The sequence below is a fragment of the Octopus sinensis genome, linkage group LG2 (genome assembly GCF_006345805.1).
Source record: "Octopus sinensis linkage group LG2, ASM634580v1, whole genome shotgun sequence".
Lineage (NCBI taxonomy): Eukaryota > Metazoa > Mollusca > Cephalopoda > Octopoda > Octopodidae > Octopus > Octopus sinensis.
In genome coordinates, this window is record NC_042998.1 from 30796973 (window position 1) to 30811814 (window position 14842).

The 14842-nt window shown below is 34.7% G+C and overlaps 1 protein-coding gene across 1 annotated transcript in view; it reads left to right on the forward strand.

Moving 5' to 3' along the window:
- Positions 1 to 1190: 1190 nt before the first annotated feature.
- Positions 1191 to 14842, forward strand: part of LOC118762182 (mucin-3A-like) — a 40139-nt gene continuing 26487 nt past the window's right edge. Inside the window, exons 1-15 of the mRNA XM_036500682.1 lie at positions 1191 to 1462; positions 1696 to 1822; positions 1959 to 2027; positions 3125 to 3187; positions 3307 to 3566; positions 3800 to 3926; positions 4063 to 4131; positions 5231 to 5293; positions 5413 to 5672; positions 5906 to 6032; positions 6169 to 6237; positions 7343 to 7405; positions 13184 to 13443; positions 14008 to 14134; positions 14250 to 14318. Of these exons, the coding sequence (XP_036356575.1) occupies positions 1226 to 1462; positions 1696 to 1822; positions 1959 to 2027; positions 3125 to 3187; positions 3307 to 3566; positions 3800 to 3926; positions 4063 to 4131; positions 5231 to 5293; positions 5413 to 5672; positions 5906 to 6032; positions 6169 to 6237; positions 7343 to 7405; positions 13184 to 13443; positions 14008 to 14134; positions 14250 to 14318 (1990 nt within the window). The 5' untranslated portion in view covers positions 1191 to 1225. The remainder of the gene's footprint in view (positions 1463 to 1695; positions 1823 to 1958; positions 2028 to 3124; positions 3188 to 3306; positions 3567 to 3799; positions 3927 to 4062; positions 4132 to 5230; positions 5294 to 5412; positions 5673 to 5905; positions 6033 to 6168; positions 6238 to 7342; positions 7406 to 13183; positions 13444 to 14007; positions 14135 to 14249; positions 14319 to 14842) is intronic.

Consider the following 14842-nt stretch of genomic DNA (forward strand, 5'->3'; position numbering starts at 1 on the left):
TCGATTTACATCAATCACCTGCAAACCAAAATAATTTTCTTCCAGAAAAATACTTCACATTCAATTTAACACAAGTCTCATGGATCTTCCTTACTCTTTATTATCAATTATTGCTAAATTAAGTAACCACAATCTATTTTCACCACAATTAGAAAAAGAATCTTCGATCAGACCTTTTCGACGTATAATAATTTCATTGAACAATGAATTGAATCAACACCAGCTTCTCTTTCCACAGTTGTTTGTAAGATGCTAGGGCTGAGGAAATCCTAACTTTACATTTATTTCCTATCCATTATTACAACAGTATTTGTATCATAACTGCTGTAAATTTCATATTTTCAGCGATACTATTGCGTTACACCTCTCTCAGGATGTTACTAACCTGTCCTTTTGTTCACCTGACAGCCTAAATTCTCACTGAATTCAGCTATCAATTAATCCATCAACTTTTATCGCTTCACACTGCTACGTCTCACAGTTATCTACATCGGTTCATCGTTCACCGTACCAATGTTCACATTTTCGCTCTACACAGCATTTCCAAAATATTTTACGCGAATATTTCTTCATCCCAAACGACATTCCCCTATCCAAACAATATTGCTTTCGTTGATTTCATCTAAACATGGATTATTAATTCTCAATATTTTCCAATATCAAACACAACACCTTATATACTGAATTTTTCTTCAAATTAAGCACCTCATTAAACAGAATTCTTTTCACGTTTAAGTAATCGCTTCCTCTCCTATTCAGCTAATCACAGGCATTTTTTGCAAACTCGTTTCAATTTCTTGTAAGAAATCTTTATCAATATTACGTTCCTGACAGAAACCAAGAGAACGATCAAATTTCCCTCTATATCCACGCATTTTTGTTGGCCAATACCTTTCCTATTTCTATCTCTGCAAATGTGTCTCTAGGCTGTATCGAAAATATTCAATATAAATCTTGTAAAATTATGTTCTTCTTCTTTTATTTACATCTTTCAACCGATGCGTGTTTTATAATGCAGCAACTGCCTCCACTGCCATGGCAACTACAGAACTTGTTCCAAGCCCAACAACCCCTCTCAATGTAAGTAATATTAATACAATTTTTCTTAAGTCCAACCATTCATTTCTTTCACATATATACAGACAAACTCACACTTTACCTTAATTTTGCATTATTTAAGAGGTAATTGTTTTATTTATCAGGGTTGTGTGCGCTGTCAGAATCGATGAATGATGAATCTTTCCTCCCAGATACAGCCATCTCTCTCAATCCCCCAGTTGGCAATCCAGGAGACATCAGACCAGATGTTGGATGGATAACTAATTCCAATAAGAATAGGACTATCACCTTAGATATTGGCCCCAACCTAGATTTTGGCGCTATAATTCGCCTTGTTCAACACAAAAATGTGAAATCCTATACCGTTTTCACATCACATCCTTCAGCAAAAACACAAATCGAGGTATTCATTCGTGGCCTTTTTATTCATTCTATTTTCATCATCGTTTCGAATCAGATCATCCATTATTTCAAAGATCAAAAATTTTCATATTCAAACCGTATAATATACTTTAATAAAATAATTGGCGAATATTATAGGGCACCTTCAGTCATTGAAAACACGAACTGTATAATTTTCATTCTTTTCTTGCTATTCAAGTTAATTTAAGTTTCTGTTTGCCTTTTATTTATTAGGAATCCACTCCAGGTCAAACAGTTTCCATTCAACAGCATAATGGTCAAACCACGGTGCAAATTGAGCTTTCTCCAATCCATCCAACACAAGACATGGTGGTATCTATCTCTGCAAAATTCTGTAAACGTAAGCAGTTTTCATGAAACTTTCAGTCTTTAATTGCCTTTACTTTGCTTTCCAATGTATGCATTATCTTTACAATTTCATCGAAATTTATGTAATCCTTTCTATCGAATATTTTGCCTCCCATTTAATATTGCAGATCCTATATCAACAACAGCAGCACCAGCCACTTCAGCAACTGCATCAACTCTACCAACCACTCGTCCACGTGAGTTCTATTCTATACGTAATTGTACTAAAACATAATCTTTTACAAACGTACTTTCAAGTGGTGTTCGCAAACACCGCACTTTCATTCGATTTACATCAATCACCTGCAAACCAAAATAATTTTCTTCCAGAAAAATACTTCACATTCAATTTAACACAAGTCTCATGGATCTTCCTTACTCTTTATTATCAATTATTGCTAAATTAAGTAACCACAATCTATTTTCACCCAATTAGAAAAAGAATCTCGCGATCAGATCTTTTCCACGTATAATAATTTCATTGAACAATGAATTGAATCAACACCAGCTTCTCTTTCCACAGTTGTTTGTAAGATGCTAGGGCTGAGGAAATCCTAACTTTACATTTATTTCCTATCCATTATTACAACAGTATTTGTATCATAACTGCTGTAAATTTCATATTTTCAGCGATACTATTGCGTTACACTCTCTCAGGATGTTACTAACCTGTACTTTTGTTCACCTGACAGCCTAAATTCTCACTGAATTCAGCTATCAATTAATCCATCAACTTTTATCGCTTCACTGCTACGTCTCACAGTTATCTACATCGGTTCATCGTTCACCGTACCAATGTTCACATTTTCGCTCTACACAGCATTTCCAAAATATTTTACGCGAATATTTCTTCATCCCAAACGACATTCCCCTATCCAAACAATATTGCTTTCGTTGATTTCATCTAAACATGGATTATTAATTCTCAATCTTTTCAATATCAACAAACCTTACCTTATATACTGAATTTTTCTTTAAATTAAGCACCTCATTAAACAGAATTCTTTTCACGTTTAAGTAATCGCTTCCTCTCCTATTCAGCTAATCACAGGCATTTTTTGCAAACTCGTTTCAATTTCTTGTAAGAAATCTTTATCATATTACGTTCCTGACAGAAACAAGAGAACGATCAAATTTCCCTCTATATCCACGCATTTTTGTTGGCCAATACCTTTCCTATTTCTATCTCTGCAAATGTGTCTCTAGGCTGTATCGAAAATATTCAATATAAATCTTGTAAAATTATGTTCTTCGCTTTATACATCTTTCAACCGATGCGTGTTTTATAATGCAGCAACTGCCTCCACTGCCATGGCAACTACAGAACTTGTTCCAAGCCCAACAACCCCTCGTCAATGTAAGTAATATTAATACAATTTTTCTTAAGTCCAACCATTCATTTCTTTCACATATATAACAGACTCACACTTTACCTTAATTTTGCATTATTTAAGAGGTAATTTTTTTCTTTATCAGGGGTGTGTGCGCTGTCAGAATCGATGAATGATGAATCTTTCCTCCCAGATACAGCCATCTCTCTCAATCCCCCAGTTGGCAATCCAGGAGACATCAGACCAGATGTTGGATGGATAACTAATTCCAATAAGAATAGGACTATCACCTTAGATATTGGCCCCAACCTAGATTTTGGCGCTATAATTCGCCTTGTTCAACACAAAAATGTGAAATCCTATACCGTTTTCACATCACATCCTTCAGCAAAAACACAAATCGAGGTATTCATTCGTGGCCTTTTTATTCATTCTATTTTCATCATCGTTTCGAATCAGATCATCCATTATTTCAAAGATCAAAAATTTTCATATTCAAACCGTATAATATACTTTAATAAAATAATTGGCGAATATTATAGGGCACCTTCAGTCATTGAAAACACGAACTGTATAATTTTCATTCTTTTCTTGCTATTCAAGTTAATTTAAGTTTCTGTTTGCCTTTTATTTATTAGGAATCCACTCCAGGTCAAACAGTTTCCATTCAACAGCATAATGGTCAAACCACGGTGCAAATTGAGCTTTCTCCAATCCATCCAACACAAGACATGGTGGTATCTATCTCTGCAAAATTCTGTAAACGTAAGCAGTTTTCATGAAACTTTCAGTCTTTAATTGCCTTTACTTTGCTTTCCAATGTATGCATTATCTTTACAATTTCATCGAAATTTATGTAATCCTTTCTATCGAATATTTTGCCTCCCATTTAATATTGCAGATCCTATATCAACAACAGCAGCACCAGCCACTTCAGCAACTGCATCAACTCTACCAACCACTCGTCCACGTGAGTTCTATTCTATACGTAATTGTACTAAAACATAATCTTTTACAAACGTACTTTCAAGTGGTGTTCGCAAACACCGCACTTTCATTCGATTTACATCAATCACCTGCAAACCAAAATAATTTTCTTCCAGAAAAATACTTCACATTCAATTTAACACAAGTCTCATGGATCTTCCTTACTCTTTATTATCAATTATTGCTAAATTAAGTAACCACAATCTATTTTCACCACAATTAGAAAAAGAATCTCGCGATCAGATCTTTTCCACGTATAATAATTTCATTGAACAATGAATTGAATCAACACCAGCTTCTCTTTCCACAGTTGTTTGTAAGATGCTAGGGCTGAGGAAATCCTAACTTTACATTTATTTCCTATCCATTATTACAACAGTATTTGTATCATAACTGCTGTAAATTTCATATTTTCAGCGATACTATTGCGTTACACTCTCTCAGGATGTTACTAACCTGTCCTTTTGTTCACCTGACAGCCTAAATTCTCACTGAATTCAGCTATCAATTAATCCATCAACTTTTATCGCTTCACTGCTACGTCTCACAGTTATCTACATCGGTTCATCGTTCACCGTACCAATGTTCACATTTTCGCTCTACACAGCATTTCCAAAATATTTTACGCGAATATTTCTTCATCCCAAACGACATTCCCCTATCCAAACAATATTGCTTTCGTTGATTTCATCTAAACATGGATTATTAATTCTCAATCTTTTCAATATCAACAAACCTTACCTTATATACTGAATTTTTCTTTAAATTAAGCACCTCATTAAACAGAATTCTTTTCACGTTTAAGTAATCGCTTCCTCTCCTATTCAGCTAATCACAGGCATTTTTTGCAAACTCGTTTCAATTTCTTGTAAGAAATCTTTATCAATATTACGTTCCTGACAGAAACCAAGAGAACGATCAAATTTCCCTCTATATCCACGCATTTTTGTTGGCCAATACCTTTCCTATTTCTATCTGCTAAATGTGTCTCTAGGCTGTATCGAAAATATTCAATATAAATCTTGTAAAATTATGTTCTTCGCTTTATACATCTTTCAACCGATGCGTGTTTTATAATGCAGCAACTGCCTCCACTGCCATGGCAACTACAGAACTTGTTCCAAGCCCAACAACCCCTCTTCAATGTAAGTAATATTAATACAATTTTTCTTAAGTCCAACCATTCATTTCTTTCACATATATAACAGACTCACACTTTACCTTAATTTTGCATTATTTAAGAGGTAATTGTTTTATTTATCAGGGTTGTGTGCGCTGTCAGAATCGATGAATGATGAATCTTTCCTCCCAGATACAGCCATCTCTCTCAATCCCCCAGTTGGCAATCCAGGAGACATCAGACCAGATGTTGGATGGATAACTAATTCCAATAAGAATAGGACTATCACCTTAGATATTGGCCCCAACCTAGATTTTGGCGCTATAATTCGCCTTGTTCAACACAAAAATGTGAAATCCTATACCGTTTTCACATCACATCCTTCAGCAAAAACACAAATCGAGGTATTCATTCGTGGCCTTTTTATTCATTCTATTTTCATCATCGTTTCGAATCAGATCATCCATTATTTCAAAGATCAAAAATTTTCATATTCAAACCGTATAATATACTTTAATAAAATAATTGGCGAATATTATAGGGCACCTTCAGTCATTGAAAACACGAACTGTATAATTTTCATTCTTTTCTTGCTATTCAAGTTAATTTAAGTTTCTGTTTGCCTTTTATTTATTAGGAATCCACTCCAGGTCAAACAGTTTCCATTCAACAGCATAATGGTCAAACCACGGTGCAAATTGAACTTTCTCCAATCCATCCAACACAAGACATGGTGGTATCTATCTCTGCAAAATTCTGTAAACGTAAGCAGTTTTCATGAAACTTTCAGTCTTTAATTGCCTTTACTTTGCTTTCCAATGTATGCATTATCTTTACAATTTCATCGAAATTTATGTAATCCTTTCTATCGAATATTTTGCCTCCCATTTAATATTGCAGATCCTATATCAACAACAGCAGCACCAGCCACTTCAGCAACTGCATCAACTCTACCAACCACTCGTCCACGTGAGTTCTATTCTATACGTAATTGTACTAAAACATAATCTTTTACAAACGTACTTTCAAGTGGTGTTCGCAAACACCGCACTTTCATTCGATTTACATCAATCACCTGCAAACCAAAATAATTTTCTTCCAGAAAAATACTTCACATTCAATTTAACACAAGTCTCATGGATCTTCCTTACTCTTTATTATCAATTATTGCTAAATTAAGTAACCACAATCTATTTTCACCACAATTAGAAAAAGAATCTCGCGATCAGATCTTTTCCACGTATAATAATTTCATTGAACAATGAATTGAATCAACACCAGCTTCTCTTTCCACAGTTGTTTGTAAGATGCTAGGGCTGAGGAAATCCTAACTTTACATTTATTTCCTATCCATTATTACAACAGTATTTGTATCATCGTAACTGCTGTAAATTTCATATTTTCAGCGATACTATTGCGTTACACTCTCTCAGGATGTTACTAACCTGTCCTTTTGTTCACACCTGACAGCCTAAATTCTCACTGAATTCAGCTATCAATTAATCCATCAACTTTTATCGCTTCACTGCTACGTCTCACAGTTATCTACATCGGTTCATCGTTCACCGTACCAATGTTCACATTTTCGCTCTACACAGCATTTCCAAAATATTTTACGCGAATATTTCTTCATCCCAAACGACATTCCCCTATCCAAACAATATTGCTTTCGTTGATTTCATCTAAACATGGATTATTAATTCTCAATCTTTTCAATATCAACAAACCTTACCTTATATACTGAATTTTTCTTCAAATTAAGCACCTCATTAAACAGAATTCTTTTCACGTTTAAGTAATCGCTTCCTCTCCTATTCAGCTAATCACAGGCATTTTTTGCAAACTCGTTTCAATTTCTTGTAAGAAATCTTTATCGATATTACGTTCCTGACAGAAACCAAGAGAACGATCAAATTTCCCTCTATATCCACGCATTTTTGTTGGCCAATACCTTTCCTATTTCTATCTCTGCAAATGTGTCTCTAGGCTGTATCGAAAATATTCAATATAAATCTTGTAAAATTATGTTCTTCGCTTTATACATCTTTCAACCGATGCGTGTTTTATAATGCAGCAACTGCCTCCACTGCCATGGCAACTACAGAACTTGTTCCAAGCCCAACAACCCCTCGTCAATGTAAGTAATATTAATACAATTTTTCTTAAGTCCAACCATTCATTTCTTTCACATATATAACAGACTCACACTTTACCTTAATTTTGCATTATTTAAGAGGTAATTGTTTTCTTTATCAGGGGTGTGTGCGCTGTCAGAATCGATGAATGATGAATCTTTCCTCCCAGATACAGCCATCTCTCTCAATCCCCCAGTTGGCAATCCAGGAGACATCAGACCAGATGTTGGATGGATAACTAATTCCAATAAGAATAGGACTATCACCTTAGATATTGGCCCCAACCTAGATTTTGGCGCTATAATTCGCCTTGTTCAACACAAAAATGTGAAATCCTATACCGTTTTCACATCACATCCTTCAGCAAAAACACAAATCCAGGTATTTAGTAGTGGCCCTTTTATTCATTCTATTTACATCATCGTTTCGAATCAGATCATCCATTATTTCAAAGATCAAAAATTTTCATATTCACACCGTTTAATATACTTTAATAAAATAATTGGCGAATATTATAGGGCACTTTCAGTCATTGAAAACACGAACTGTATAATTTTCATTCTTTTCTTGCTATTCAAGTTAATTTAAGTTTCTGTTTGCCTTTTATTTATTAGGAATCCACTCCAGGTCAAACAGTTTCCATTCAACAGCATAATGGTCAAACCACGGTGCAAATTGAGCTTTCTCCAATCCATCCAACACAAGACATGGTGGTATCTATCTCTGCAAAATTCTGTAAACGTAAGCAGTTTTCATGAAACTTTCAGTCTTTAATTGCCTTTACTTTGCTTTCCAATGTATGCATTATCCTTACAATTTCATCGAAATTTATGTAATCCTTTCTATCGAATATTTTGCCTCCCATTTAATATTGCAGATCCTATATCAACAACAGCAGCACCAGCCACTTCAGCAACTGCATCAACTCTACCAACCACTCGTCCACGTGAGTTCTATTCTATACGTAATTGTACTAAAACATAATCTTTTACAAACGTACTTTCAAGTGGTGTTCGCAAACACCGCACTTTCATTCGATTTACATCAATCACCTGCAAACCAAAATAATTTTCTTCCAGAAAAATACTTCACATTCAATTTAACACAAGTCTCATGGATCTTCCTTACTCTTTATTATCAATTATTGCTAAATTAAGTAACCACAATCTATTTTCACCACAATTAGGAAAAGAATCTCGCGATCAGATCTTTTCCACGTATAATAATTTCATTGAACAATGAATTGAATCAACACCAGCTTCTCTTTCCACAGTTGTTTGTAAGATGCTAGGGCTGAGGAAATCCTAATTTTACATTTATTTCCTATCCATTATAACAACAGTATTTGTATCATAACTGCTGTAAATTTCATATCTTCAGCGATACTATTGCGTTACACTCTCTCAGGATGTTACTAACTTGTCCTTTTGTTCACCTGACAGCCTAAATTCTCACTGAATTCAGCTATCAATTAATCCATCAACTTTTATCGCTTCACTTCTAATTCTCATATTGTTTATATCGGAGCATCGTACACCATACGGATGTTCACATATGCCTCCTACACAGCATTTCCAAAATATTTTACGCGAATATTTCTTCATCCCAAATGACCTTCATCTGTCCAAACAACATTGCTTTTCTTGATTTCATCTAAACATGGATTATCATTTCTCAATCTTTTCAATATCACCAAACCTTACCTCATATACTGAATTTTTCTTAAAGTTAAGCACCTCATTAAACAGAATACTTTTCATCTTTAAGTAATCGATTCCTCTCGTATTCAGCTAATCACAGTCATTTTATGGAAACTCATTTGAATTCCATGTAAGAAATCTCTATCGATATTACATTCCTGACAGAAACCAAGAGAACGATCAAATTTTCCTCCATATCCACGCATCTTTATTTGCCGATTCCTTTCCTCTTTCTATCTCTGCAAATGTGTCTCTAGATTCTATCGAAAATATTCAACATAAATCTTGTGAAACTATGTTCTTCGCTTTATTATACCTTCATCCGATGCGTGTTTTATAATGCAGATCCTTCCACCACTGTCATGCCAACTACAGAACTTGTTCCAAGCCCAACAACCCCTCGTCAATGTGAGTAATATTAATACAATCTTTCTTAAATCGGCCGGTTCATTTGTTTCACTAACATAACGGTATCACTCTTTACCTTAATTTCCCAATACATAAGAACGAATTGTTTTATTTGACAGGGCACTGCAATATATCAGAAGCGATGGATGATGAAGCTTTCCTCCCAGATACAGCCATCTCTCTCAATCCACCAATAGGCAATCCCGGTGACATCAGACCAAATTTTGGATGGAGAACTAATTCGAAAAGGGAGAGATCTATCACGTTAGATATTGGCCCAAACCTAGATGCTGGCGGTTTAATTCGACTTGTTCATCATGTGAATGTGAAAACGTATAGCATTTTGTTATCAAGTCCTATAGCAAATAATACATTGAAGGTAGACACAAATAGTTCTTTTTTCGTTATAATGACTGAACGTTTTAAATCTTATTATTCATCGTTTCAAAGATATATTCTATTGCTGTACCCTCTCCACAATAATTTATGTAATTAATCGAAACTGTGGCTAGTTATAAATGAAATATTTGCATGAAACATGTATGAACTATGTTTTAGTGTAATATTCATTTCATTTATTAGACGTCCAGTCCAGATGAAATGGTTGAAATCCCAAAGGGCAATGAAGAAACAACTGTAACAATTATACTCCGACCAGTGAAACCAGAGGAGGACATGGTAGTAGCTGTGTCTGCAAAACTCTGTAAACGTACGTACGAGAGATTCATATTCAGAAATAAAACACAATGATCTGTAACAAGTTATATTCTCCAGCTGAGAGAATTTTATTAACAATGTCGTCGAAATACAGCGGATTCTTTTTTTCTATCGTATCCTTTGCATTTCATTTTATATTGCAGAGCCTATCTCAACAGCAATGCCAACAGTCACATCACCAATTCGATCGAGTGTACGAAGAACTAGTCCACGTGAGTTTTCTTATAAACATTAGTACCCAAAAAAGAAATATCTCCTAATATTTTTTCTAATGTACTGATCAAACGTGGACTGTTCATTCAATATATAATCATCATAAGGCGATGAGCTGGCAAAAACGTTAGCACGCCGGGCGAAATGATTAGCGGTAGTTCGTCTGCCGTTACGTTCTGAGTTCAAATTCCGCCGAGGTCGACTTTGCTTTTCATCCTTTCGGGATCGATAAATTAAGTACCAGTTACGCACTGAGGTCGATATAATCAACTTAATCCGTTTGTCTGTCCTTGTTTGTCCCTTCTGTGTTTAGCCCCTTGTGAGTAGTAAAGAAATAGGTATTTCGTCTATCTTCATGTTCTGAGTTCAAATTCCACCGATGTTGACTTTCTTTTTCATCCTTTCGGAGTCGATAAATTAAGTACCAGTTGCGTACTAGGGTCGATCTAATCGAGTGACCCCCACCCCAAAAATTTCTGGCCTTGTGCCTCGAGTAGAAAAGAATATACAACTACCACTACAAAAGAAAAATAGTACTAGTTTCTCAAAAAAGCTGCAGATGCAGCAATTTGAAACTACTTTCACAAAAATTTTCTAATACTTTCTTATGAGGTCTTGCCAAATTTTTCGGGTTCACTCCAACAACAGAGGGAAACCGATTTATATAATTGGATCATTTGCGTATATAGTAATTACATTAAAGATTTGATATGACCAACACCAATTTCTCATTTCCACAATATTCGTAAAAGTTAGTAAGATATTAAGGTTGATGAAATTTTTAATTCGCGATAATTTCCCAACCGTAAAAACAAAATTATCTCCATCGTTGCACCTAGAATATTCATGTATCCAAGTCTCATTCAGTTATATTCCCTTGAGGGTATCACTGAGATCCCGTTATATTGACAGAGCAAAACCTCAATTTCTCTCACAATTTCTTCATCAGTTCTTATGATTTCAATGCTACATCTCCCAATTGTCTACATCAGTGCATAATTCACCGGACGAATATAGACGTATGTTCTCTACATGGCATTTCCGCTATCATTTGTACAAATATTTCATCATCAAAAAGGAACTTCGCCTATTCAAACAGCGTTCTTTACATTTAATTAATTTTGAACAGGAATTCTTAAATTCTCATATCAACAAATATTTATTTGTCGCAACCTTTCCTCTTTCTATCTCTGCAAATGTATCTCTAGTTTCTATCTAAAATATTGAATATAAATCTTGTAAAATTATCTTGTTCGCTTTATAATTCCTTCATCCGTAAACGTAAGCAGTTTACATGAAACTTCTAATCATTAGATGCCTTTACTTCGTTTTCCAATTTCATCGAAATTTATCTAATTCTACTAACGAATATTTTTGCCTTCCATGTAATATTGCAGACCCTATCTCAACAACAACTGCACCAGTCACCTCAGCAACTGCATCAACTCTACCAACCACTCGTCCGCGTGAGTTTTATTCTATACGTACTAAACAATAACCTTTTTCAAACATACTTCCTATGAAGTCAACAAATGCAGCACGTTCATTCAATATACGTTACTCACTGTAAAACAAAGAAATATCTTGCAGAAAAATACTCTACATTCCTACAATCTCACACCGGTGACGGCAATTCTTCTCAATCTTTACTAACAATTATTGAAAAATTGATCAGCCACAATCCATTTCAACGACAATTAGAAAAAGAAAAAGAAGCACGTGATCAGATCTTTTGCTCATATAATAATTTCATTGAACAATGAATCGGACGAACACCAGTTTTCTCCTTTGCACAAACACCGTAATCTTTTCTAAGATGCTACGATTGGGAGAATTCTAATTTTACCTTTCATCCCCATCCATTATAAAAATAGTATTTTCCTGAGAACTGCTGAAAATTTCATATTCTCAGCGATACTATTGCGTTACACTCTCAGAATGATACTAACCTGTCCTGTTCTTTACCTGACACCCTAAATTCTAACTAAATTCAGCTATCAATTAATCCATCAACTCTTATCGCTTCACTGCTACGTCTCACAGTTATCGACATCGGTTCATCGTTCACCGGTACCGATGTTCACGTTTTCGCTCTACACAGCATTTCCAAAATATTTTACACGAATATTTCTACATCCCAAACGACATTCTTCCTTTCGTTGATTTCATCTAAACATGGATTATTAATTCTCAATCTTTTCAATTACAACAAACCTTACCTAATATACTGAATTTTTCTTAAAATTTAGCACCTCAATAAACAGAATACTGTGCACGTTTAAGTAATCGCTTCCTCTCCTATTCAGCTAAGCACGGGCATTTTATGCAAACTCGTTTGTATTCATGTAAGAAATATCTATCGATATTACATTCCTGACAAAAACCAAGAGAACGATCAAATTTTCCTCCATATCCACGCATTTTTGTTTCCCAATACCTTTCCAATTTCTATTTCTGCAAATGAGTCTCTAGGCTGTATCGAAAATATTCAATATAAATCTTGTAAAATTATGTTCTTCGCTTTATACATCCTTCATCCGATGCGTGTTTTATAATGCAGCAACTGCATCCACTGCCATGGCAACTACAGAACTTGTTCCAAGACCAACAACCCCTCGTCAATGTAAGTAATATTAATACAATTTTTCTTAAGTCCAACCATTCATTTCTTTCACATATACAACAGACACACACTTTACCATAAATTTGCATTATCTAAGAGGCAATTGTTTTCTTTATCAGGGTCGTGTGCGCTGTCAGAAACGATGAATGATGAATCTTTCCTCCCAGATACAGCCATCTCTCTCAATCCCCCAGTTGGCAATCCAGGAGACATCAGACCAGATGTTGGATGGATAACTAATTCCAATAAGAATAGGACTATCACCTTAGTTATTGGCCCCAACCTAGATTTTGGCGCTATAATTCGCCTTGTTGAACACGACAATGTGAAATCCTATACCGTTTCCATATTACATCCTTCTGCAAAAACACAAATCCAGGTATTTGGTAGTGGCCCTTTTATTCATTCTACTTACATCAACGTGCTGAATCACACCATTCACTATTTCGAAACTCAACACATTTCCTATTTCAAACGTTCGATATTCTTCGATAAATTAATCGATAATATTCATTCTTACATATAATATGGCACGTTCAGTCACTAAAAATTGGAATTCTATAATTTTCACTCTTTCTCTACACTTCAACTTTATATCAGTTTATATAGTTATGTAACTCTATTAAAATATAATATTTTCCAAGAGTACATGCAAACGAATTTTAATTACCTTTCTCTCATGATATCTTAAATGAAACGAAAATTTGGGCAAATCATATTAAGCAACACTCATAATTAATCAAAACACATAAGATTAAACAAGCTTTGCCCGGTTTTATAGATATTTCAATATTATGCTTCTCTAATGATAGGTGTTTCTATTATTTTCATCAGCCACAGTATAATGGGGCTCTTTCAGTCATCGAAAACACAAACTGTATAATTTTCACTCTTTCCTTGCTGTTCAAGTTTATTTCAGTTAATTTTACCCTTCATTTATTAGGAATCCTCACCAGATCGACCAGTTGCCATTCCACAACATAATAGTCAAACCATGCTACAAATTGAACTTTCCCCAACCGATCCAACACGAGACATGTTGGTAACTCTCTCTGCGAAACTCTGTAAACGTAAGCAGTTTACATGAAACTTCTAATCATTAGATGCCTTTACTTCGTTTTCCAATTTCATCGAAATTTATCTAATTCTACTAATGAATATTTTGCCTTCCATGTAATATTGCAGACCCTATCTCAACAACAACGGCACCAGTCACCTCAGCAACTGCATCATCTCTACCAACCACTCATCCACGTGAGTTTTATTCTATACGTACTAAACAATAACCTTTTTCAAACATACTTCCTATGAAGTCAACAAATGCCGCACGTTCATTCAATATACATTAATCACTGTAAAACAAAGAAATATCTTGCAGAAAAATACTCTATATTCCTACAATCTCACACCGGTGACGGCAATTCTTCTCAATCTTTACTATCAATTATTGAAAAATTGATCAGCCACAATCCATTTCAACGACAATTAGAAAAAGAATCACGTGATCAGATCTTTTGCTCATATAATAATTTCATTGGACAATGAATCGGACGAACACCAGTGTTCTCCTTTGAACAAACACCGTAATCTTTTCTAAGATGCTACGATTGGGAGAATTCTAATTTTACCTTTCATCCCCATCCATTATAAAAATAGTATTTTCCTGAGAACTGCTGAAAATTTCATATTCTCAGCGATACTATTGCGTTACACTCTCAGAATGATACTAACCTGTCCTGTTCTTTACTTGACAACCTAAATTCTAACTAAATTCAGTT